This window comes from Acomys russatus, chromosome 5 (assembly GCF_903995435.1).
Source record: "Acomys russatus chromosome 5, mAcoRus1.1, whole genome shotgun sequence".
Lineage (NCBI taxonomy): Eukaryota > Metazoa > Chordata > Mammalia > Rodentia > Muridae > Acomys > Acomys russatus.
Window position 1 is genome coordinate 77559183 of NC_067141.1, and position 26906 is coordinate 77586088.

Consider the following 26906-nt stretch of genomic DNA (forward strand, 5'->3'; position numbering starts at 1 on the left):
CTCTCAGGTTCAGAATTCTCACACCCCAACACTAGACATGCAGATCCTGTCCCTCCAGAGTCAGCTCTGGCTAAAAGGGATGCAATTCAGGACCCGCCCATGACAAGCACCCAAGCGACTCTGAGGCAGGTGAGCCACAGACCTGCTCTTGAAAAGGCTGTTCTCCTTCACCAGGCCTAGGTCCACAGACTCTTTTAAGACGAATTTGAAAAGCTGAAGATTTGACAGATACATTTCATGGAACAAAATCCCCTTTTGTATTTCCTTACTGGGGGATGAAGAAGAGCAGGGTGGAAGGGATTAATTGCGAGTGTGCAGGGTTTGCAGGGCAGGGGCCTGGCTCTGGGTTTCTGGGTGTGGTGATATATAGAAGCAGGGCAAATGGAAACCTCATTCTCTCCAATTAAATCCCTACTAAGATCCCTACATTAATTAGGACCTGTGGACTCAAGGTCTGCTGTTCTGAGAATCACCCTTTGATCCGTGTCCTCATTTGCTGGGTCTGAATTAACCCCAGGCAGCTGTGGTCCAAAAATGCATAATAGTATAGTATAGTAAGATATACGGAGACAGACCACGTTTGTATAAATTTTATCAAAGTGTTCTCATTACTGTCCTATTTCACCATTAGTTATTGTTGCTAATATCTTATTACTTTATTAAATTGAATTTTATCATAGGTATGGAAGTATAGAAAAAAAGGTTTGGTACTATCTGCCACTCGGGGTATCCACTGGGGAATCTCAGAATGTATATTCTACAGACTAGAGGGAACTGCTGTAATTTGGGGCAAGTCACTAACTCTTCAGTGTGCGTTTCCACCAAAGCAAGCTTTCACTGCTCTGGAAAATCGAGGTATCAGCATTTTTCTCCCCACCTCATATCGTGGTTGAGTTAGCCAAGGCTGCCCTATCCGTCATTGAGCCTCCTTGTAATCTAAATTATATGAGAACCTAAAAAGGTGCTCAGTGTGGGCGGTCTTCTCCCACTAGCTTAAAAAAAAAAAAAAGAAAAAAAAATACTGTAAGTTGCCACAGAGTCATCGCTTTGAGTCCTGTGAAAAAGAGAAGAAATTAACAGCAGGTAGCTGTATTTCCTAGTCACTGCCTTCCAAGATAATTTAAAAAGACATGTGATGAAGATCCCCTCCTGGCTCAAGGATATCACTTCAAATCCAAGGACACAGCAATGGGTGTCCTAAGTCAAGCAAACTGCACCAATTTCCTCACCCAGGAGGAAACCTTTGACCATCCGGGAACCTTTGAAAGCTGCTGCTGCAGGACCCTTGAACTGCTTCCTGTTTCCAAATCATGATATTAGTTACTGAGTTTTTCTGACTCCAATGTACCCTCAAAAAAAAAAAAAAATCCTTAGTTAATTTTCTCCCTGATTCTTGTCTTTCCTACTGACGACATTCAGGTGGGCAGTGGCAAGGGTCAGGGGTCAAGAGTCAAGGGTCAGGGACAGAGCAGTCATGGCTGAGGTCAGTGGACGCGGAGGAGTCCCAGGGGCCAGGGGCCGGGACGACGACGGTTACACTAGTAATTTAAGAAGTCGATCCCCACTCTGACACTCTTTGAGGTGGCTATATCGATGGCTGTGGCCTTGATCTCAGTGTCCCCAAACTGCATAAGGGTCTGGATTTCTCTGCGGGCAGGCACCGCCGTGGCACTGGTCCCCGTGAGGTCCAAGCGGAGCGTGCCGCACTTCTTCACCCCTGGGTCGGTGATGAAGCTGACACTGTCGTGCTCGGAGCTATAGATGTTGATGACGATGACCAGCTGGGAGGGCTTGGCCGGAGTGTAGCTACGCTTCACCAGCTCCCCGAGGGCCACGGACTGGTCGGCGGAGATGAACTTGTCAAACACATCGGTGCACCAGCGCGTGCCATCCTTTACCAGGAGCTTCTCAGGAGGGTGCTTCCCCTCCACGTAGCGGTTCAGCACACCGACGCCGTAGGTGAGAGGAGACCTGCGCACCTTGATGACCGCAGGGTCCAGGCCGAAGAGGACGGCGCCCTTGAGGATGGTGAGGCCCACGTCCTGGGGGATGATGATCCTGCACTTGTCACCGAAGGCGGCCTGCACTGCCTGCTGCAGAAGGGGCGCTTCTGCAAAGCCGCCCACCAGGAAGAGGAACTTGACCGTGGATACCTCAGGCTTCTGAAACAGGTCCCCTGAATGGGAAGGAGGAGGGAAGATCAGATCGTCACAAGCAAGGCGGCGAGGGCATCAAAAGCAAGGCGGCAAGGGGCGGACACAGCTGTCTGAGCCTGTGGGAGTCAGCTAACCATTGAGCATCTAGAGACGCTGGCTTTGCCTGAGCCATCGGCCTGAGCTTTTATCGAGCTGGTCCTATGAAGAAAGGTTTACACACTGTATGCTTAGAAACAAAGGCAACCACTGTGCCAAGTACAAGCCCCACTCATCAGCCATGGTGGTGACTTAAACTATAAACATTCTTCATAACAATAGGAGTCCCCTAGACTTGTGTTCCAACCTGTTAGACATAACTGTCTCTGATATTCACAAACATAAATGAGGGGTGCATAAAGGGTCCAGAGTCTGGGTCCTGTGTGCCCCTGGGGGAGGACAACCAACACACAAGATGCCAGCATGGACAAACTCTGTCTTGCTGTGGAATCTTTCCTTGGTTCACAAAACAGTTCCTTCTTAGCCAGTGAGGCAAGGATTCCTAAGTTTTCCTGATACTCCAAACAAGACATATTCCCAAGGCCTGGTTTCAGAGTTTCTTGACCTTGGACCTTCAAGGCCAAAGTGAAGCTAGGTACAGACAGGCCCGCAGATTTCCCGGCTTTGCAGAATTAGAGGAACAGCATCCCAAGACATGCCCAGCAGCATCCCAAGATGCTCAAGCCCCGCCCACTTCAGCAGGCTTCAGCCCTGTAGCTTGCAGATCCATACTCCCCACCATCTGGGTACCAGCCCTATTCCAAGCTCCGCCCACAGCTGGCCAAGACCCAGCTTGTACTTACGGAGGTGCTCAATAATGCTGTCAATGGTTGGCTTAAAGAGGGCATTCATAGCATCCGGGCTCATCCTCAGCATCCCCTGAGAGGACCACTTCACAAAGTCCACACTGGGAACAACATCAAGAGGAACAAGACGTGAGTGAGGGCTCAGTGCCCAGGCTGATCTGCACAGCTGTGTGGCCTGAAGGAGTATCTGTCCAGCCGTGGGAATGAAAGGGGTTTTAAAGTCGAAAGCATCCTTGGAAAGTCACTCAGCCGCCCGAACCCGGATCCTCAGAAGCACAGGAGCTAAGACATAACCCTAAGTTCCTCCTTGCTCTGTGCTAGCACCAAACTCCCCAGTATGATGAAGGCCAAATCCTAGCACAAGAGACCAAGAGGTAAGTAGAGGCGCTGTGCCTTTGAACCCAAGCATGTGAGGGGCCCCTAGGACATCTGTGTTGTACTGACATGTGCTACAAGTCTGTGCTCGGGTCACCTCCTCAGCTCTCTGGGCCCCTGTGGCATCACTGAGCTGACCCTCACTTTACAGGACGGCCTTGGTGTGTCTCTGTGTCTCCATCCAGCACGGCCAGAAGCAGCAGTGTGGAGGGCTGGGCTTTGGTGTGGCCTCTTACCTAGTAGCCATGAACTTTGGCTACATGGCCCTCCATCTTCTCTGAGCTGGGTCTCCACGGCTGGGGGCCAAGGTGCCAAGGTTAACAGCCGTAACCTGAGTGCCCCGCTCCCCACCAGGGGAGGCACCAAAGACCAAGTAGAAACTGTGTCTGTGAAACACTTGGCAAAGTGTTGTTTGTTTGTTTGTTTTCCTAATTTAACTAATTTTGGGAACTAAACAACATTGGGAACTATTCATTATGTAGACCCAATAGAGACCCCGCCCGCTCAAAAGCTCAGGGACCATGCAATGGCACTTTAGTCTCAAGCAAAGTGCATGCCAGCTTCTCAGCACATCTTCCTGGGCCAGGACACACTTCCATGGCATAAGCCAAAGGACAGTGCATGGTGTGGAGTGACACTGTGGCTGGCTGTGGCTGGCTGGAAGGCCCCAGGGACTGTGCCTCTGTCCAAGGTGGGACACTCAGTGTCAATAAGGTCGTACTCTTTAGGATTTATGTCAACCATGCTTAAATCCACATTTCCCTATAAATAAGACACATTGCCATTTTGAAGGATGCTCGGCTCCGCTTTGTTTTTCTGAGACAGCGTCTCACCATACCATCTAACCCTCGCTGGCCTAGACCTCACTATGTAGACCAGACTGGCCCCAAACAGAGAGTCTCCTGTCTCTGTTTCCTCTGCCACCTCTGCTAGTATAAAAGTGTGCACCGTTACACCACTTTCAAAAAGTAACTGGAAGAAAAAAAACCCACCATTCTCTTTTCTGAAGTCAGCAAGCCACTGAGGAATAACTGTTTCTTTAGGAGTGTTCCAGATACACTAAAGAAAAAGGGACATGGGGAGTGTGTGTGCGCCCCTAGGGATGTGGTGAGTGTGCGTGCACCCCTAATGAACTGTGGGCCTAGGTCGTGGTCCTCAGTGCACACCAACATCCAATGCAGAGACAAGTAGACTGCACATGTCCCCTGGTGTGATGCATCAGGACATCACAGCAGCTGAGGTCGCCTGCACAGACTGGCCCATGGCCAGTGATGGTAGTGATGGTTGCCGGAGAGGGAGAACTGCTCTTTGTGACATGGTGTTAAAGTGCACGTGTGTGTGAAAGACTCCTCACCAATGCCGTACACAGCCCTAATGAAATGGGGACACACACACATACGCACACATACACACACAGACTCACACACACATACACGTGCACACATATAGACTCACACACACGCATGCATGCACACACATACAAACACTTATATACATATGCACACATATAGACTCATGCACACATGCATGTACACGCACACGTATAGACACACACTCAAGATCCTGTCTGCCTCAGCCTCCAGTCCCTGTTCCTGCCTCCCTGCCTCTGTCTTTCTGCCTCCCCCTCCTTCCCTCCCTCTCGTCTTTGTCTCTGTCTCTCTTTCTCTCCGCCAGAAGACTGTAGCTCTCAGCTCCTTCTCCAGCGCCATGTCTGCCTGCACGCCTCCCTGCTCCCTGCTATGAGGATAATGGACTAAACCTCTGAAACTGTAAGCCAGCCCCAGTTAAATGCTTCCCTTTATAAGAGCTGTCTGGGTGTCATGGTGTGTCTTCACAGCAGTGAAACACTGACTAAGATTCCACCCAAACAAAACATCCTGTTTTCATAAAGCTAGAATTACCTCAGTGAACATCCCAGCTAACACACAGAGCACACTTTCTGTGACCTGGGTCTGATGCTAAGGGCCTAACATAGGAACGCATGTTACCCCCACAGGACCCCTCGAGGTACGTAGAATTATTACCTGTTTTTCATAATAAACGTAAAGTTGAGGCATGGATAAACTGAGTCATTGCTCAAGAGCACACTGTACATGGAGTCAGAACTCACAAACCACACTCCATCTCGCCCTCTCATCAACACTGTTCACCCCTGGACTCTCCAGAACCCAAGGCAAGCCCGCATACTTGCTCTTCCTCAAGGCGTGCTCCACGCTGTGGCCCCGGAACTTCTTGTAGTAGTCGATGAAGGAGAAGGGCAGCGTGATGTTCAGGGGATTGCTGCGATCCGGCGCAGCCGCTCTTTTGCGAGACTCAAAGGCGATCATCAAGTCCACCCAGGCTGCCGGGCGTTTGATCTTGAACTGCTCGATAAAATCCTCTCCAAATATTTTACAAAGCAGGTTTTCAAATTCATAGTCTACTCCCAGAGATCCATAGGGTCCACCTGAGTGCAGGACAAAATGGGAGCCCGTGATGTTAGAAAAAACCGTGAGAGACTAAAACCCGGCCCTGAAGTCCAGGCCTTTACCCCCACCCCACCCCCACCCCGGTGTTCTCTGAAGCACACGGACTCCTGCCTGGTGCACAGACAACAGCTAACCACCCCACTCATATCTCAACACCCTTAGGCTCCTGCCCTGTGCACTTCTTTCCCTGCAGCAACCTATTTATGCAGATAACTTAAAAAAAAAAAAAATCACAATATTCCCCCTCAGGAAACCCACGGGCCGCAGTCAGGCCCTCTGCAGTCCGCTGATGACGTCACCCTAGCAGACATCCCCTCCCCAATGGAAAAAGCATGCTCCTTATTTCAATGGTCTTATTCCAGGTACAGAAATCTAGCCTTAGATTCCGTCAGAGGTGATACCAAGCTACAGGCGGATCCTCAGAGACAGAGCCGCTGTGCAGTTGATGCCCAATCTCAAATGCTGGCTGGGAAGAACATTCTAACACAATTTGCTTTCCAATCGTAAACAGATGGAAGGGCCCTCCACCACCCACGGTCCACATGCTTGTAGTGCTGAGAGAAACCTGAGAAGAGTGAAGTAAGCAAAATGGCGAGGGTGGGGTGGGGCTGGGCAAGCTAGCCGGCCAGGTGGCGGCCTACCCGTTGCTTTGTAGAGCTCCTTAAGGTGCCCCTCTGGTAACCGTATCTGATGGACTGTCAGGTCCACGGTGCCTCCACCACTGTCAACGACCACGTACTTGTCACCTGGCATAAAAGACAGCAATCTTTAAGATACACTGCGCACCTGTTTGTCCCCCTCAAACAAGCTGGCGAGCAGTCACCTGGCTCAGTGAGCACTGTCGACAGTGCTCACCAGCACAGTGGGCTTTGTTAACTAGCAGCATGGCGAGTTACCCACTAACTACCGGGACTTCAGCCATGCCCAGCCCATGAGAATCTGGAAGAACCCAAGCATTTGTGCTGTGCAGGGCTGGGTCCCCACCACGCCCCGTGACGTGCAGTTGCACACAAGCCTCCGTCCGAAACTGGGAGCCTCATCTTCCATCTGCATGGTTTTCGGAGGGGCAGCCCCCAAGCCAGTGGCCTTTACAACCCTCTGCAACTGCGCATCTTCCCAGTGAGTGAATGTAACGGGTATAAACGCATGTTTGCCAGCAGCAAAGACATATAGTAACGAGTAGGGCCGAGAGACATCCCAGGACACTACCTTCCTCCAGCTCAGACCAGATCTCTCCTATGACGTTCTCCACCAAAAAGGTCCGACTCTGCCGGTTTCGCCGAACATGCTCCTTAGCTAGCGGCCAACAGGAAGAAAGGACCAAGCATAAGCAAGTGTGGAAAAGTGACAGTCGCCTGCAGCTGCTGAAGACAACAGCATGGTGGGTTCAGGGATGGGACATTTTAGTAATACGTGGCCAAAAGGACTAATAAACAGGACACCAAAAGCCCGGAAGCCAGTGCCAAGGAAAGAAGCGGCATCTCTGGCCCCTGCCCAGCTGTAAAGCAACCCGGATGAGATTCTTGGCTCTGGTGACCTTCTTCTGGGGAGTGGGCTAATGAAATGGGCCAGTTTCCCAGCAGCCCCCACTGGGCACTAGGTTAAACCATTTTACATCATGGAGCTCTGGAATGCTGGGTCTATTTCCTCCTGGCAATCTGTGGAATCAAAGGATTGAGAGCATTTCCTACAGCTGTTGAAGACAATATGCACTTCTGCCACACGGTGGCGCTTCGGCCACAAGGGAGCATCTGAACCTAGGGATGCTGGGCACTGACCATCCCCAGAGTACCTAGGGGGCACCCCTGCTGTGCGCTGAGTGGCCGGGCCACCCTGAGGAAGGACAGGGCACAGATGACTGTCCTGTGCTCTGCTGAGGAAATGCCAGGTTTCCTGTTTGGCAATATGACTCCCCGGACCAGAGATCTAAGATTCCTAAGCTTGAAAAAGCAAACAGGTATTGTGAAAGAGAGCCTCAGAGACAGCAGGCCACAGCCAAGTGGGCTTGGGGTCTCCTAGTCTACAAAATAGGGCACCACTCAGTCTAAATTCCTCATGGGCAGAAAAGGGACTGTTTCCATAATGCATCTACATGTCTACTGTACATCTGGAGTGACAGCCTGCAAACAGTTGGTGACAATAGTGGCAGAGCAGCTACTGTGAGACCTAGCGGTCCAGGAATGACAACTGCAGCGAATGACTTGTTAGAGCCGCCCTGGGGTGGCAGAGGAAAGCTCTGCTCCCTCTTGTACCTCCCCAGCTTCTCACCACGGTGCTCTTTAACCCCCTGAGCTACCCTCCCCGCCTCCTCTTCCTCTTTCTCCTCCCGAAATGCCAGTCAATCCCTCCTCATCCAACAGCACCCTCAACCTTCTAGCCTCTTTCCTCGAGGAGCAAAGTGTTTGCAAAACCAGCTTTTCCCTCAGGGTCAGAGCAGCAAACATCGAGCCAGCTGTAGGTTCTTCAGAGCCTGGGTAGAGGGGTCAAGGGGGCACCCCAGGAGGACTCCCCGAAACTCGGGCTTCTCCGCTACGCCCCACACTGGCTCCAGGTGACCACATTAGATGAAAGGTGTGGCTCGGTGGTAGAGTACTTCCCTAGCTACATGGAGGCCCAAGTCGAATCCTGGCACCAAATAAGAAACAGAGCATGTATGTGACCTTGTGGGGATCCAGGTTGCTAAAACAATTTAGATGGCCACAAAATTGCACTCACAAACAACAACAAAACAGTGAAGCTGACTAAACATTTTTCCAGTTCTCAAAAAAATGATCCCAGTTTTTCAGGTAGATAAAGCCCCAAGATTAGACAAATTTCTCTTTTATGGATCCCATTAAAACCCATCAGGGGAAAATAATGTTTTCTATAAGCCCATGGAGGTGTAATGCCTGCCAGCTGCATCCTCCTGCGGAACTCTCTGCTGCTTGCTGACCTGTGACTATGAAGGACCCACAGGACGTCAGATGTCCTGAAAAGTGCTCCCCTGGGGTCCCCACAGCACCCCACCCAGAAGAGCTGGTCCAACTGCAATGCAAGGAAGGCTGACACCTAAACCCCTGCCTGGCTGCCCCTCCAAGGCATGTTGATCAGTAATGAGGGCTCGTCCCCTGTGAGCACACACACAATGGCAGCCAAGTCCACAGGCCACAGGACAGACGTGACGGCAGCATAGGGAAACAACTGAGGAAGGCTCTCATTCCAAACCAACAGACACCTCCTGAAAGCAGAGGGCCATTCTCGGCGGTGTATAAACGCTGGGCTGGAATCAGTGGGCCCTGACATCCATCTGTTTATGAACTGTGGATGAGCTTGTAAGATACAAGCTTGGTCTTCTTTCCAATGAGACAATGGAGAAAGGTGTGTGTTTGTGTATTAGAAATGGTCACACTTCTGAGTTCCCTAGGGAAAAGGCCAGGGTGGCCATTAGTGAGGATGAGGATGAACCCAGCCCCTTCCATTCATTCTGGTGAGTCAGATCTAAGGAGGTGGTGCATAGCCCCTGGCCAGCAGAGACAGCAGCTGGGCACAAGCACAGCTCGTGCCACCTCCTCGTAGCAACCAACGACTGACTCTAGGGATCAAAAGGAAAAAGGTGTCCCCTGGGAAGATGACTGAGGAGTGATCTCAAGAAAACCGCAGTACACAGACATGGAAGTACATCCACTCAGGGTGAGCCTGGGCCTGGGGTCTCGGCAAGGGCAGGGGCCATGGAAAGGCAGATCCAAGCTTAGGCGGTCCTCACTCATGTCCCTCCTATCCTCCTCCTAGGCCTGGGACCCTCCAGGGTCACTTGGGGGTGGACATGGGCAGAGGGTGCACTTCTGCCCACTAGGTCCTCATCTAGGAAGCGAGCTGAACTCAGGGCTGAAGTGTACAGCACCTCCCAACACATATGGTGCTCCCCAGTAGTACCCAAGCTGTCAGTGAGGCTTTGACCTTGACCCACGGAGCCTAGTCCAGTGGAGCAAACAGTTCTGGGAACTGAGACAGTCCACTTATTCAGGTAACTTATCCAAGGGGAAGCTCCTTAGAATACCCAGGCTGGGTCAGACTGAGCAAACGCCCCTTCCCACAGCTAAGGGTACATACATCTCCTGGGTCAGGACCACTCAGCCCGCTTGGTTGTGTGTAAGGCACCTAACAAGCTCATCACATCCCACATCCCGCAGCCCAGTGAGTGAGTCAGCAATAAGTCAACAGTCTTAATGAGGAATTAATGGCAGGCAAATTGGATTAGACTGCCTCCGTTAACGTACAATAAAGTCTCAGGGCCTAGTAAAATGAAAGGCCAAGAAGACTCGCCCTTGGGTTCTTAGAGAGATGCTCTCCAAGGTGTGACAAGCCAGAGTAACCAATGCTTAGTTTACGCTGGAGTCTTCTTAGGGGCCAGGTAGGAGCACCAAGCAAAGAGAGGCTAAGACCCACCTTCCCCATGGGGTGTCCTGGCCCTCACAGGGTGCCTTTAGCATCATCTGAGCTGAGTAACGCCCAGGTGTTGGGAGGGGAGAGCAGAAGGAGGGAGGGAGAGAGAGAGCAGAGGTACCCTGTGCAAACCCCGCTCCTACTGTGTCACTGGCGCTGTACCCATTGACCACCGCCTTGCTGCTGAGCTCGATCATCTGGTGCAGTCGCAGCTTCCGGCAGTAGATGGAGGCGGCCTCGGGCTCCAGGGCGATGATGAGTTGCTCCGAGTTCTCGGGGGAGGCCAGGCCTGCCTGGAAGACAGAGACAGAAGCTGGGCCCTGGGACCCCCACGGTGGGCCTGTCCGGAGGACGCCACACCTTGCAGTGAGGTTGAAATACCCAAGGAAGGATCTGAGTACTGAGCTTGGTTGGTGAAGGGGGACCATCCCTCCTCAGGCCTCTGCAGAATTTAATACTAGGGGCGATCTGACATTGAGCTCCAAGTCCCTGAACATGCAAAGAGTTCCTGGGGGACCAGGGCACCCTGGCTTACAGGGCCTCTGGCTTTTGCAAATCCAAACTGAAAAGCACCGTGAAAGAGGCAAGGAGACTACGGACAACAGGTAAAGATGGGGTTTGATGTGCAGTCGGATGGCGTGCAGAGTTGCAAAGCCATGGGGCGGACCCACTCCTGTGACAACGCCACACACCTCTGACCGAGGCTGTGCAGAGCCCAGTCTTGGTGAGTGAGGGTAGGCAGTCAGCTGGAGGTGCCTTTACTCTTTTAATAGTTTGTCATATAAACATTTTTATTTTTTTCTTGGAGATGGGCTCTCATGGATCCCAGGCTGACCTCAACCTTGCTATGTGGTCCTTCCTGCGTGTACTTCATGAGTGCTGCCCGGGGCTTACAAGTGTGCGTCACCACGTCTGTTTTATGTGGTCCTAAGCAATTGAAGCCAGGACCTCACGTGTGTGAGACAGACACTCCAGCAACTGAGTACAGCCGCGCGTCTACTTAATATTAATATTACAGCAGTTAATATCCCCAGGCTCCCATCCACAACTCCATCTACTAATATCCGACACCTTCCTTGGCTGGCAAGAGGCAGGAGTGCTATGTTCCATGACACGTGACCTGACCCAGCCACTTCCCCTCTGGGCCCTGGAGGTCCCAAGGGCACCTTTCTGCGCACACTCAGAGAGATGAGCCTTGGCCTGTAACCCCTGGGCCAGAGCTCCTCCTGCCCAGGCTGTGCATGCTGCGTGGAGCTTTCATGTCCACTAGGAGCACAAATCATTTGTGTCTCCAGGGTACTGCTTTCCTGGTGTTTCCAAGGAAACCCGGGGATCTGTCCCCATGCCACACCCTCTCGGAGAAAGTCCCCGACTCCCACCTCCACTCTACACCGGAAGTTGAGCAGACAGAAACTCCTAATGCCATATTCACAGGAGGAGCAGCTGGGAGCCAAGGCCGAGGGGCTTAGGTGGGTCTAGCAGTAAGCAAGGAGGAGAGGGGCTCCGGTTAGAGCCCAGGAAACCTGAGGGACCCCCAGAGCCTTCCATGTAACCCCTTCACTGACAACTGAGTAACTAAGACTCCATGTGCTGTCTGGGTGACTTTCCTGTTGCTGTGATAAAACACTATGGCTGTCTTAGTTATAGGGTCGCTGTTGCTGTGATGAGAAAGGGATTAATCGTCTCACACACTTCCACATTACAGTTCATCATCAAAGGAAGTCAGGGACAGGACGTCAAATAGGACAGGAACCTGGAGGCAGGAACTAAACAGGCCATGGAGGGGTGCTGCTTACCGTCTTGCTCCCTGGGACTTGCTCAGTCTGCTTTCTCACAGAACCCAGGACCAGCAGCCCAGGGAAGGCACTGCCCACAATGGGCTGGGCCCTCCCCCCTCCCCCATCAATCACTAATTAGGGAAATGCCCTAAGGGTGCGCGTACAGCCAGATCTTACTGAGGCATTTTCTCAGTTGAGACTCTCTCTTCTCCAGTGACTCTAACTTGTGCCAAATGACATAAAACCAGCCAGCCCAACGACCAAGGCAGCTTATGTAAGAAGTGGCTTATTTTGGCTTACGGCTCCAGAAAGTCATAGCCAAGGACAGTGGAGCAAAGACATGGCGGCAGGAGAAGGGCTCACATCTTGAACTGTAAGCATGAAACAGAGAGGACACCAGGAACGGCTCTGGGCTTTTCAGCCTCAAAGCCTTCCCCAGTAACACATGTCTTCCATCGGGGCCATGCCTTCTAAGCCTCCCAAACAGCGACACAACTGGGGACCAAGTGTTCAAGTAGCCAAGACTATGAGGGGATTTATGATTCAAACCCCCACAGTCAGGAAGGCATCAGAGAGAGAGTGGCCAACTAGCCCAGCTGATCCAGGACAGGAAGTTTCCCATGGAGCACGGGGGTAACAGAGACTTGCTCACAGGTACCCAGCACAGGTGGGGATTTGAGTCTCTCAAACCAGGCTCTTTAAATCATGCTAACTCCTGCCTGGGGTGCTGCGATTACAGGAGAGAGGCCTGGGTCTGGCCCTTTGACAAAACTTCTCCTCTGGTTTTAGGCACCAACTCTTCGCCCGCTGGGTGGGACAGTGTGAGGTAATGCATTACCTAGGGTTCTCCACGGCAATCAAGCATCAAATAAAAGTCATTGATAACAGCTGAAAGAGCTGCACCAGCCAGATGGGAGAAAGGAAGTCTCCATTCTGTACACGCCATGTGCCTCTCTAGTAGCACAGCCACGTAAGGGCTGGCTTCAAAATCCACACCCATGTCCACACCAGTCGTGGGGTGCCCCTTCCATGCTGCCTAGCACACCAGTCATGGGGTGCCCCTTCCATGCCGCCTAGCACCCAGTCATGGGGTGTCCCTTCCATGCTGCCTATACCCAGTCATGGGGTACCCCTTCCACACCTCCTAGCACACCCAGTCATGGGGTGCCCCTTCCATACTGCCTAGCACACCCAGTCATGGGGTACCCCTTCCACACCTCCTAGCACACCCAGTCATGGGGTGCCCCTTCCATACTGCCTAGCACACCCAGCCATGGGGTACCCCTTCCACACCTCCTAGCACACCCAGTCATGGGGTGCCCCTTCCATACTGCCTAGCACACCCAGCCATGGGGTACCCCTTCCACACCTCCTAGTACACCCAGTCATGGGGTGCCCCTTCCATACTGCCTAGCACACCCAGTCATGGGGTACCCCTTCCACACCTCCTAGCACACCCAGTCATGGGGTACCCCTTCCACACCACCTAGCACACCTGGTGAACTAGCATGGGGGCAGACACCTGACGTACCACAGGGATGGAGAATCTGCTGAACCTGAGTCTTGCTGTCCCCAGGTGCAGAAATCCAAAGCAAGGTAGCACAGAGCTCCCTTGCTGAAGGGCAGCGTGCACTTCTCTGGGCTTCTAGTACCAAAGACCTGCTGGGGGACAGATGCCCAGGGTCAGCTTCCCTGGCAAGAGGTGAGAGGTAAGGAGAGACTCCGTGCATGGACCTTCTGGGACCCTGTGCACGAGCTTCCAGAAATCACACTAGAAATAAAACCAAGAAGGTGAGAGGACCAGGAAAGAGTCGGGCAAAGACCTTTCAGGCATTAAAGCCACAAAACTGTGCCCGTGACCCGCCGGGATGCCTACCAACCTGCCGGCCGGACCACGGCAGGAGGTGCAGGGATGCGGAGGGTGGGGTGAGTTGGATAATTCCTTCACACAAGGCTCCTTCACCCACTGACTATGCCTGAGAGCCTAAGCAGGACTTCTGACTCACAGGAAACTCTCTTGTGTGTACATGCGGTATATGCACATACACGCATGCATGTGTCCGTGTTTGCAGTGCACAGACACGGGGTCAATACCGGTGTCTGCCTCTACAGCCCCCCCCCCCCACCTTGCCTCTCCTTGAACCTGTAACTCACCATTTCAGCTGGGCTGGCCAGGGACCTCCACAGACGCATCTCCCCCCGTCCCCCCGCCTCCCCAGTAGCAGAGCTACAGGCATAAGCTGCCATGTCTGGCTTTGACACAGGTTCTGGGAACCGAACTGGGATCCGAACTTAGATCTTCATGTATACACACGCACACACACATGTGTGCGCACACACATGCACGCACGCATGCACATACTCACGTTCCTCTCTGAACAGAGCACCTAGCAACCTGTGAGCAACCGAGGACCCCAGACTGAGCTGCACACACACTGTGCTCTTAGCAAATGGAATACGTTTTCCACCCTCCTAAGGACCACCAAACTTAGTTCCAATTCAAGTGCTTATGTCTGGGTGCAGCAAACAGGAAGGCCAATCAGGCCTGAACTAGTTAGGGGTATGTGTACAGTAAGGCTACCTATGTCCTCAGAGTGAACTTTAGAGACAATCCCCTATTTACCATCTTCTTCTGTCTATGCATAATTGAGTGTGCATATGATTAAGACACAAGTGCATTATGGGAAGGGACATGCACAGTGGAGAACAGCTACACATATTACCTCCTAGCAACCAAGTGTGCCTTCCCTTTAGACCCCCATGAAAGGGGCCATAGGTAATGGGCCCCGCATGTTCTTCACTCACACACGCCACTGTCGACCTTAGGCTCAAGTTCCTGGCTAAACGTCTTGTTCTGAGTAAAGCATTCTTGCTGCCTTGCGACGCTGCACAGGCCTTTCTTTCTTGAATGAGACACCAGAACTTGGAAAACAGTCTGAACGCTGACCACTGCGGTCAAGCATGTCATCTGGCCTTTGCATTAGGCACTGCACTCCCCAAAGGGCACCGGGAGGCCGTCTTGCTCTGGAGCCAGTTGCTCAGGAGGCAGCTGCTGAGGGAGTGATTCCACCACTCCTCCACCAGGCCTGGTCTCTGCTGAGCTGAGCATTCTGTAGGAGGGACCCGGGTCCCGCAAGGACACAGGTGTGCCGTCCTGCAGCACCCGCTGACTTCTCCTCCAGCTTAAAATCTGCATAGTGGAAGCTTACCTCTTAAAGCCTCCATGGAGTCCTGAGGTCCCCTCAGGAGATGTCGGCTCCAGGGAGCCCACAGAAGTGGCCGTTTACCCTGACTACTCAGCTCCTGGGCCCTTGTGGTCTGCCAGGGAACCCTACCAAGAGACTGGGTCCACAGATGAGAAAGAATGGCCAGGCCAGCTATGCGTTCTGTTGGCCTGCCATCGCGTTCCAGCTGCCCCAGCTGGGCATCATGCGCTTTTGGTTTCTCCTGATAGCATTATTTTTCACTGCAGCCTGCTCAGGCAGGAAGGCAGTTACAAGCTGAGTCTCTCTGTTAAATGAGGCTGCCACACGTGGGAGCATCATTTATTTAACAGGCCTCTGGAACTCACCAGAGTCGCACATTTTATGCAAAACTGCTCTAAAATAAAATTGGACAATTTCCTGCCCATGATCCCCTGAGACTCAGGCTCTCCCTCTCTCCTCTCCCCGCCCCCTCTTCCTTCCCCTTCCTCTACCCTGTCCCACCCTCAATTTTCCAGATCTGTCCTGAAGGCCTCAGAAGAACAGTCCACTGCCCTTTCTGCTGTCACCTGACCACTGACTGCTCTTCAGGGACCCATACCTTCCCTGAGTGCGCAAATCCTAAGGGATTGAGATTTGGCACATTCTTTCTCCCAGGACTGAGACCAGAAAGGCCTAAGGGAGGTCTCCAGATGAAGCAGGTCTGTGCACAGCACGGACTCTGGTCCAGCCTACAGGAGCTAGGATGAGACCATGCCAGCTCTGCTGTCTCTGAGCCTCCTTCCCTCCCTCTGGCAGGTGAATGAACCATAAGCTTGTAGTCCGTCTCCTAAAAGCTTGAAGGAGGGCCTCCATACGTCCCACACAAGCAGGAGGCCTCCATGCACCCCACACAAGCAGGAGGGCAGGCCAGGTTTTCCTACCATGCAGGCGGCACACAATTCAGTCTCACTCTGAAGTCAGTCTTGGTGGAGGGTTGGCAGGCAGCTGACACCGTGTAGGGGGAAGAGGACACCCGACTGCTTAGAGCCCGTCCATGGAGATGGGCACCCTGTGAGCATCCTCAGAACACACAGGGCTCAGAACCCTGGCTCTGCTCACATACTGGACCAGCCAGGGTTCTCCAGTGAAGCCAAGCAGGACACCCAGACACACACAAGAGATTTCTCACACGGACTTCGCTCTTGATTACAAAGCCTAACGAGCCCCAAGGTCTCTAGAGTTGGAGACACAGGAGATCTAGCTGAGTAGATCCTGACCACCAGACACAGGCTCAGAATCCGAGAAGAGTTGTTATCTCCATCTGACTCCAAAGGGAAGAAACACACACACACACACACACACACACACACACACACACACACGCCCCAGCACAAAGGCAGGAGAATGGATTTCTTTCCTCTTTGCCCTGTTCAGCCTTCAGCTGACTAGAACAGGCCCGTCCGTGTTTTGGAGGCATCTACTTTATTCTGGACAGCTGGATGAAGACACCCAAACACCCTCAAGGGATGCCAAGAACGTCCTCTCAACCTAACACCTGGGCAAACTCTGGCCCAGAATGTTAACCTCCATAGGCCTAGACCTTCCTCATGCTGCATTTAAAAAGGCAGAGAGGTGAGGTGGAGAGATGCGCGTGCTGCGTCTGCTGCACTCCCATTCTTCCAGGGACTGTTCCAGAAGGCACGCTGAAGACACCGCACACCAGCCACACCCGGTGCGCACACCAGCCATGTCCTGTGTGCATCTGCTAACTTCCTAACTATGAGCCGCTGGGCCCCATGGGCAACCCGAGGACAGGGACTCAAGCTGAGCCCTGTTGTTCCCCTCAGTGCCTCCCAGAGCCTGACACACAGGGACCCTGATGTAAGGGGCTCATGAGGAAACAAGTAAAGGAACAAAGAGTAGCAGAAGGAGGCGGCCATCTTTAAACCCACGTGGTCACATGAGCTGAATGGGAGCACAAAAGCAGAACTACAAAGGGTCCAAACCTCAGCTGTAAAAACACCACCAAAGAAAGATGACCCTGCTCTGGAGGACAGTCCCCATGTCCTCCTGACTCAGCCTCCCAAGTACGGAGACTACAGGGATGAGCCACCATGCCTAGCTTGTAGGGCCATTTTTATTCCACCTAAGCCAAGAACAGTGTCTGACTTTGTCCTGAGACTCTGCAGGGATATCCTTTGTCCTACCCACTCAGAGACTCTCTCCTAGAAAGAGCCAGGCCAGGGCCGCCCAGACTAACAACTGACCAGCCACCACACCTCCTCCTTTTTCCAGTCTAAAAATAAGATCTGACCCTTTTAGGGTCACACATTTCTTGCTGAAGTCCTCCTGTGGGCCGGGGACTGTGAGCTAAGGCCGTGAGTCCTGCATGTCCTTCCTGGGAGCAGCTCAGGCGCAGTGCAGCGTGTGCAAGTGACCACCTCTGCGGCCCATCTTTGGACAAACCCCGAAGGCTGATGCCCAGGAAGAGATGCCCAGGGCTTCTGTGAACAACTCAGATGCATCTACTCTCCTTCTCTCCTTAAAGAAATTGTCTCTTTCTGGAACTTCCACCCTCTTCCTTCATCACTATAAAAGCAAATCTATTTTTGGCAGCTCCATACACAGAGCCAGATTCTCACGCTGCACAGAGGAAGGGAGGGCTGAGGAAACAGCCCCGGAGAGGGGACGGTGAGGGGAGGGATAATCCGCCCTTGACCTTGAGCAAGCTGAGCTCTACGAGCTGCGTTGGGCAAAGCCGTGGATGCCAACAGAGGCCCACGGTGCTCCAGCACACAGGGCCAGTTTCCCATCTGCTGGGGATCAGGGTGACTCAGTGACTCTTTGGGCAGGAAAGGCTCATCTACCTGGCTACTAACTTGATGTCAAAAGTGACATCCTGAGAACATGAGGTCTTGAGAGGACAAGGTGACATCTGCTCCTGCACTCGTGTGGCTGCCCCAGGTGGGACTGAGGTTAAGGACCAAACACTGACACTCAAGGCAGAGAGCATCAATCCAGGCTCCAACAAAGCCAGCTCTGTGCTAGGGACAGGAAGTTGGGCGCTGGTTGTCGTTTTAGTAGGGGGCAGGATTAGTTACTTTTCTCAGTGCTAGCACAAGCCACCTGACAAAGGTAATTCAAGGATGGCAGGTTGTTTTGGGTCGCAGTTTTAGGGTCCAGTCTGTCCCGGTGGGAGGGGTGTGGTGGCAGGAGCCTGAGGCAGCTGGCCACTGCGCTGTCAGGAAGCAGGGTAATGAAAGCTGGTGGAGCTTTGTCCGTTCAGTCAGTGTGGCCTCTGGCCATGAGGCTGGGCCACCTGCAGTTACGGTGGATCTTCCCACAGTTATGGCCAGAAGTTTCCTCACAGACATGCCTAAAGTTTTGTCTCCTGGGAAATTCCAGATCTTGTCAAGCATTCAATATCAACCATCGTAGAGGCCGTGGCTGTTGGTGAACCCTACATGGCTGCTCTTGCCTCCGTGGCTGACTGGCACACCGTGGAGCCACACTGCTGCCCTCACATGGGAGCCTGCCAGCACTCGGGGTGTTCTCCCTCACCCTTCTCTGAGAGCCGCACGCTGCAGCCCTGACAGGCAGGCGAGCAGAGGACAGTTCAGCTCCCCAGCTGCAGGTGGTCATTTTCAGCCTCAAGGCCAAGCCAAAATGCCTGGGCCCTGGCCAACATCCTCGCCTCTATTCCTTTCTTATACAAATATTCTGGTTTCCAAGGCTTTTCCTGAAGTTTTTCATTTCCCTTCATCTACAGGAAATGTCTCTGAACCCCAGCTTGAAATCCAACCCAAAAAAATTCACAGTGGAAACATGACCCAGACACATAAATCCAGAGAGAGGGAGGGAGGGAGGGAGGGAGAGAGAGAGAGAGAGGGAGAGAGAGAGAGAGAGAGAGAGAGAGAGAGAGAGAGAGAGAGAGAGAGAGAGAGACACACGCACGCTCGGGCTGACCCAGGAAACTGAGGCACCAGCAGACTCTTTGTCCCATGTCCCTCCCTGGTGGATACTGGGAGATCTCCAAGCAGCACAGTCCCTACTGTGGGGGTCCAGCTCTCTTCCCTCTGTCTTCACCCATCCTGACACCCCTCACCTGGTAGGCCGCTTCTCTCATGAACTGTTTGGCTGGCTGCTTCCAGATGGCTGGCACCGTGATGACCCATCTGACGTCAGAATTCTCAAAGTCGGCCCCTGCCTGATCACTCAGCTCCTAACACCAGGAGAATAAATGTAGCAGGTGAGGAGACACCGTGGCCCCAGGGACACACCTCCTGTGGTTGCTGAGCTGTCAGTCTTTTGCTCCAGGGGTCTGTGTCAGGCATCCCACACAGAGCAGTGTGGAGGCAGGGCACCCAACCGCTCCTCTCATTTATTTTTCCCATCCACAGCCTCTAAAGCGCCATCCTCACCCTGCATCCCCAGACCCCCTGGAAATGACTCATCTTCTGTCTCTGTAGATTCACCTGTTATGAACATTTCATACACATGGAATTATATGATGTGGGTTTTATATTTTTGGTCCTTTTTACATGATATCCTCAAGGTTTGTCCAACTATAACATGTATCACTACTTCATAACTTTTTATGGCTGAATAATATTCCATTGAGAAGACAGACCACATTAGGTCAGGGATCAGTTGACAGGCATTTGAGTTGTTTCCAGTTTTGGGTTTTTATGAGTAACACTGATATGAGCTTTCCCGCTAACGGTGTCATGTGCACATGTTTTCATTTCCCTGGGAGTGGAATTGCTGGGTCATGTCTCCGTGTTTATCTCTTTTAGGAACTGCCGGATTTGCTCCGAAACGCTGAGCCATTTCACCTCCCCCTCAGGGCCCATCTTCTCTCCCTGTAGGAGAACCTCCGCCTGGCTGACAGGTGCAGCCACCCACAGATGGCCTAACACCACCACCCTTCAGCCTTACCTTCAGTGCCTGCTCCTTAAAGTACTGCAGAGCGTAGGCGAAGATTTCAAGAGCTTTGACTTTCTTGCCATTTGCTGCTGTCAGGTCAGTGTCCATGGTGAGGTCCTGGGGGGTGTAGGGAGAAGGCATGTAACAGTAGGAGGGTGAGGGACAGCCACACCTTTGGTTTGGGAACTGCTGTTTGGAGACCAGTGCAATCCTGGTTCCCTGTGTTCAGAGAGGCAGACAACGGTGTGCCCCCAGAGGGACCTGGCAGTAGTGTCCCCTTACTGTATGAACTGTGGCTGATCTCTCACGGCCCCACCTTCACTGTGTCCCTTTCTCTGCCCCTCAGGAGCAGGCCCTGGGAATGGGTAGAAGGTGCCAAGCCCGGTGCAGTTTAAATGAGGCTTCCAGACACCGGTCACCCTCGGGAGCCCTGCAACTTAAATCACACCACTTCGCTGCCAAGCAGGACGCTGACACACACCAATCTCTCCTTCCCCCGTGAGCTGCCTGTTTTAAGGCCAGTTCCGTCTAATCTGCTGAAAGCCAGGTGTTGCTGCCTCTCGGGCTCTGCCAGAAGCCGAAACCGCTGCTGTGCTTGGTCCTCAGACAGAGGATACTGTGCAGAGGCCAGATGGTGGGTGGAAAGAGGTCATCAAAAAAAAAAAAAAACAAAAAACAAAAAAACAAAAAACAAAAACAAAAACAATGAAGATGATGAACAGGGTCCCTGAGGGGTAGGACACGTGGAGAGAGGAGAGAGGGCCCAGATTAACCCCGTTACTAGCGTCAGGAATAGATTGATCCGTGAGACGTCAGATTGATGAAGACTAGATAGCCGGGCTTTGCCTCTGCTTTGAGGCAGAGCCACAAGTTACTAACGGGCTCTTGTGGAGCCTTCGGATATAGCCTAAACCATCTGCTCACGCTCACTGCTCCCAGCCAGCACCCCTTCCTCCTGGTGCCCAGAAAAGATGCGCAGCTTCTAGACTCTCGGGCTCAGGGAGGCAGCTGAGTCCCAGGAACCTACAGTTTGCCCTGTGCATCCGTTACCTAACCCTGCCTGTCAGCATGGAGTCCCATCTGGAGAAGCAGGGTGGGATCTTTCCAGCCAGAGCTGGTCAACGGTACAGAGATGCAGCCTCATGTAAGCCTAGAGCCTCGGCGGGCTGGCTGCTGGCAGTGGCTTGGCGGCTATCTCTGTGCTGTTGTCTCATAACAGAAGCTACTAGAACTTTCCCTCCTCTGGGAGCATCATGTGTCTCCATCACTTTGATCCTTACAATCTCCCTGTAAACAAGATGCTGCAACTGTCTCCATCTTCAAAACGAAGCTGCCCCTGGTGGTATGGGCGCAGGAGAACTGGCCCCACTGTCCCTCATCTGGGCAGTGAGACAGACAACTAAGTACCCACAACACACCAGGAAGCACGTGAGTCCACGAACAGACGAGGAGCTGGGCACTGCAGGCCACTCCCAAGGACCCAGGGAGAGCTGGCAGGCTGGCCAACTCAGCTACCACCCAGGCCCAGATGCAGGCCTTTGAACTTGCCCTCTGTTCACATCTGTCCTAGCTTTGAGCCACTGGAGCCCGTGAAGGGGCCGGTCCTACAGAGTCAAAGCTGCACGGTCTCCAGGACACAGGGCAACAGCCGGAAACCTGAGAGAAGTCCTGGTGAGGTCCAGCGTTGACAGTGTAGCGGAAGCCAGAGGCCGCAAGCCAGACGAATGGACCCATCGCAATGAACATTTGCTGTTGGAGCAAATGATAAACTATGTGACACGCTGTGACACACCACAGCTTCCACGGCGAGATTTGTGTGTGTGTGTTGGGGTGGGGGGTGCTGTCACAAGGGTGGAGCACAGATATGTATGGAAGGACAGGAAAATGAGTGGGACTGGGGTGCAAGATGTGAAATTCACAAAGAATCAATTAAAAATTATTAAAATTATAATAAGGAAGTACAAGCAAGGTCATGTGGCCTGAACTAAGTGTCTTGGAGGTAGAACTGAGACCCTAGGCATGTGGCCCAGAGTCCACGGTCCTCATGTAGCTCCTACCTTTCCCATGAGGCTCTGGGGTGGGGATGCTTGCTTGATCTGCACATCTCACAGAACATTGGCTTGCTCAGGGTTCAGAGGCAAGGCCTGTGGGCTGCATCCAGGCTTCTAATGACTACGACTTGTGCTCAGCTTCTCCCTCACACACAGAGGGTGGCCTGGCTGCGGCCACTCTACTGGTTATTACTTCACACCGATTGGTCCTGACCCATCTCCCTTCTTGGGACTTCAGCCATGAGTTGGTCTCAATGGAGAGAGGGTTCCCTGACCTCCCAACAACCCCTTGGGCAGCACCTTACACCTGTGTCACAGCCAGGATGCTTCTGGCCTGTCAGCTTCCTCAACAAAGCAAACAACGAAATGCCAACAACTCCTGCCCACATACACCAGGAAAGCGAGTGAGCAAATGGATGAGGAGCTGAGCTCCAAGAGTTTCCAAGACCCAGTTAGATGGGCATTCATTTCTGTTTGGGAGAAATCTGGGGGACTCAAGTTGAAGACTTCCCCCCCCCCCCACTGAGGTCCCTTGCTCCCCTAGAGAGGCCAACTCACCCCTGTGGTGTGGAGTTTCATCTTGAACTTCTCCAAGTACAGCCACTGTTTGGCCTCGTTGGGATCCAGGTCATGGTAGAAGTCCCTGGCAGCATACCCAAAGCTGTGGAACTTCCTCTCTGGTGTCAGTAAGATGGTGGTTGGGGTCTTCTGGTTGGAAACGCCAGGGTCACCACCCTCCCATCTCCTGTCACCAAGGGAAAGCAGAAGTTACAGGTCTTTGAAAACTCCAGTCTAGTCATCATAGTGGCTCTGAGTACCTACTGTGTGTACGTGAGTCACTGACATGAGTGCTCAGACTCACTCTGCATTAGCTGACTGACAGCTAGACACACCTCAGTTAGAAGGAGACGAGACAAAAACCAGATTCTTACTCAAAACGATGCTGTGTTTATCTTTCGCTCAGTGTTCACTGAACAGCTGATATATGCCACATGCTGATGACACGGGGCTCAAGGCTTATAATCTTTCAACTTTCCAATAACTCAAAGTCTGGTAGGTTACATGTACCGTTTGGTTTCATTTGCAAGCATTCGGCAGCAGAGATGATATAGAGCTAGCTGGATTCCTCTTTTAAATAAGACGGGCATGAACAAAGGCACCGGGGACCTGCCTGACCAGACAGAAGGAGGGAACCCCAGGAAACAGCCTGAGGGACCAGGGAAGGCAGAAGTAGTGCCTGGCGGGGCCTAAGAGAGAGGGAAGGCACTCCGGGCTGCTCTAGGTGAGCTGGCCCAGGCAGCTAAGTGATGCTGTTGGTCAGGTAAAACGTGTGGACCTAAGAAAGGGCCCTGTGTAATAAGAAGAGCGGGGCATGGGCTGTGACAGTGGCAGGGCCAGGCTGGGGAGAACCCTGCAGGTTTGAGTTTAGTCTGTGAGTGATGCAGACAGAGCCACTGAAACCCGAACAACAGACCAGGGGCGCTGCTGCGGGGTGCAGAGGCAGGTGCAGAGGTCAGGCCTAGCCTAGGGCAGAGCCGAGCGCCCCGAGAACCCGTCCAGAGGGAGAGGGCACCCGATGGATGCCAGGAACGGGGAGCACGGAGTCTGAGCTGAGTGCTGGGGAGGAGGGAGGTGGGAAGCGGGAGCACACAGATGTGACCGGATAGAGGGAGAAGCCCCAGGCACAGCCACGGTGACAAGATGGGACAGAGCAGTAAGGGACTGTGCTGGGCTGATCGACTGTGAGCTGAGGAGGAGACAGCAGGGGAAGAGGTGGAAATGGGCTCCTGCCCTCCAGATGCCAGGGCTTCTGGGAGCCCACACTGTCCCCTCCCCTGCCAAGCCTGGACCTAGGAGCTGCCTCTGGTGGAGACTCGGCACTAGACACTGGCCCGGTCCAATAGGGGAGGCAGTGGCTGCGGCCCAGGCCAGTTCCAACCTGTGCTCATGAGCATCTCCACACGCAGGGTGAAGAGGCCTTTGCAGGGCAGATGGCTGCCTCCTTCCCAGGGGACTTCCCCTCTGGCACTGTCCCTGTCCGGATTCCCAGTCTGGATGCATGTTCTAGGGGACTGAATGGGAACATGGGGGTGACGCTTAGGCTAGGAATCCCTGCAAGAGGACACCCCAAGAGCTTCTTCCACTTTTTCATTTTCTATCTCTGTCTCTCTGTGCGTGTGTCTCTGTGTGTGTGTCTGTCTTTCTCTCTCTCCATCTCTCTCTGTCTGTCTGTCTGTCTCTCTCTCTCTCTCGTGTGTGTGTGTGTGTGTGTGTGTGTGTGTGTGTGTGTGTGTGTGTGTGACATTTGGAGGGTGCTCACAAAGGCCAGAAGAGGGAATCTGACCTCCCGGAGCTGGAGCTGTGAGTGGTTGTAAGCTGTCGGATGTGGGTGCTGGGAACTGAACCCTGGTCCCTGGAAGAACACTCGGAGGTCCTTGTAACCGCTGCTCCTCTCTCCGGCCCCTTTTCACTCCTGTCCGAATGCACTCTGACACTGCCTCAACCCATTCCTTCATCAGGCTGAATCCCCAACAGAAGCAGCCTCCCTACAGAGTCTTCACCGTGGCTGCGTGCCACCTTCATCCAAAGTGGCTTTCCCTGCTTGTCACCTTCCATTGCCTGGCCACCCTGGAGAAACAGCATTTCTTAACTCAGCTTCATGGAGGCCAGCAAACAGGGTTGCATTGCTTCCTGCGATGGTTGCCCATCTCTGGGGACATCTGTCTGGCGGCTACAGGTAGAATCCAGGTGGCTATAGAGCTCTGAGGGCCCAAGTAGCATCAGGGGTCAAGAGCTGATCTGAGCTAGTGAGGTCGCTCAGCAAGCAACGGTGCCACTAAGCCTGATGACCTAACTCCCCCCGCCCCCGACATGTTCTCTGTAGCACACAGGCATGCCTTGGCATGTGTGTTGTCCCAACCTTCACATTATCAATGAATGAAAATATTTTTATGTTTTTAAGAACAAAATTGGCTTTCCATGATTCCTTTTTCATTTGTGTGCATGTGCAATACATATGGTTATATAAGCGCGTGAGTGTGTGTGTGTGTGTGTGTGCGTGTTTGTGCATGTGTGATGTTTATCATTATGAGTGTGTGTGATATATATGGTTATATAAATATGTGTGTTGTGCCTGTGTATATGTGTGATGTATATGGTTATGTGAATATGTGTGTGCATATGCGTGTGTGCACATGCATGCACATGTGCACAGGCCAGAGGTAAACATTGATATTTTTAATTGTTCCCTGCCTTGCTGTTTGAGAGTGCCTCTTACGCTCACCAATCACACTTCCCTGGCTGGCCAGAGGGATCAGGGACTTGTCTGACTCCACACCTCACTGCTGTGCTGGCTCTTACATGGCTTGGTTGGGAGATAGAATCTGAACTCAGGTCCTCACACCTGCCCAGCAAGCACTGTGCCCTGATCCTCTCCCCCTCCCCCCCCCCCTCCCCATCCCCAGAACCTCTTGATGACATCAGCCTCAGGCTGAGCCACACTCAGTTTTCCAGGGAAAGCAGGGCTTCATGAGGCATGTTTGACATTTGACACTACAAAATGGTGGTGGCCTTTACAAAGTCCACACTTGAGGCACTTGCAATAGAGTTATGGAAAACAAAAACAAAACAAAACAACTCTTAATGTTTTAAGCAAGCCTATGGTTTTGTGCTGGGCCACACTCATGGCTATCTGCAGCCAAGTGTGGTCACATGCAGCCTGCTACGGGATTGACACACCTGGTAAGCAAGGCTTGCTGAGTCCCTGCAGTGACCTGGAGAGACATCTGCAGTGTTACTCTGACAGCGATCGCTGAATCCCACAATATGCCCGTTGCAGGCCACACAGAGCCAATCATGGTGGACGGCAAGTCATTCCTTAGTTGGAAAAACAGACTCACAAATCTAAGCTTCCAAAGCTTTGCAAGGATGTTTGAGGGCTGGAAAAGCCAACAGAGTCCCCGCTGACACTGGTGTGAGGGCAGGGCTGCTGTGTGCATTAAGGATGCCCCGGGCTTTATGGATTTAGGGTCACCAAGATGAGGGTCACCCCTTCCCTGCTTTCACAGTGGCCTGGTGTCTTCTGCACATGGGGGAGCTGGCACCGTCCCACTTACATTTTTCATATATGCTGATTTACTCCATAGAAAATCTTGTTAAATATGCACAAACAACACACACAACACACACACACACATACACACACACACACACACGGCAGGCACTGCCTTTATTCCCCATCTTAGAGGTGAGGAAACAGGTGCCACAGGTTCAGTAACCACCCGAGGTCACACAGGAAGTAGCCGAGCTGGTCCTTGGATCACTTCTATCATGGATGTCATATCACGGATATCACACAGGGCACCTCCTGGCTCCTCTCGCCCAGGCCAAACCGTGGAATCGATCTGGCTGCAAAGCTCCTCCCTAAACTAACTACGTAAGAATCACACCGATGCGCTGACAGGTGGGATCCTGTAGCCTGGATGTTAGGAAGTGGCACAAGCAGCCTAGACCTGAGTGCAGAGGAGTGTTCTTCCTAGTGACTAGCCTGCCCCAGGTGACGCCCCGGCCCCTGCAGCACTCACCGCATCACATGGATACATTCTGGCTCCTTGGTAAAGCTGTATGCATAGCCACTGGATGTGGTCCCGAAGTCGATGGCCACCACCACGAGGAACGTCTGCTCTTCTGATACGGGGTCAGCA

The 26906-nt window shown here is 52.8% G+C and overlaps 1 protein-coding gene across 1 annotated transcript; it reads right to left on the minus strand.

Moving 5' to 3' along the window:
• Positions 1–372: 372 nt before the first annotated feature.
• Positions 373–26906, minus strand: Hspa12a (heat shock protein family A (Hsp70) member 12A). Its single transcript, XM_051146858.1, has 10 exons — positions 26787–26906; positions 22762–22948; positions 20165–20269; positions 19332–19448; positions 10385–10556; positions 7051–7137; positions 6483–6587; positions 5561–5819; positions 2996–3099; positions 373–2176 (listed from the first exon to the last, which is right to left on the minus strand). Exons 1-10 carry the CDS (start codon positions 26789–26791, stop codon positions 1539–1541), a joined length of 1779 nt encoding a protein of 592 aa, XP_051002815.1. The 5' UTR covers positions 26792–26906; the 3' UTR covers positions 373–1538.

What these genes read in the sequence shown, in the direction of transcription:
- Hspa12a (XM_051146858.1), bottom strand. An exon ending in TGAAACTCCACACCACAGGG is followed by an intron (nt 20,270 to 22,761) that starts GTGAGTTGGCCT and finishes TACACCCCCCAG; the next exon opens with GACCTCACCATGGACACTGA. An exon ending in AGGAGCGGGGTTTGCACAGG is followed by an intron (nt 7,138 to 10,384) that starts GTACCTCTGCTC and finishes GTTGGCCGCTAG; the next exon opens with CTAAGGAGCATGTTCGGCGA.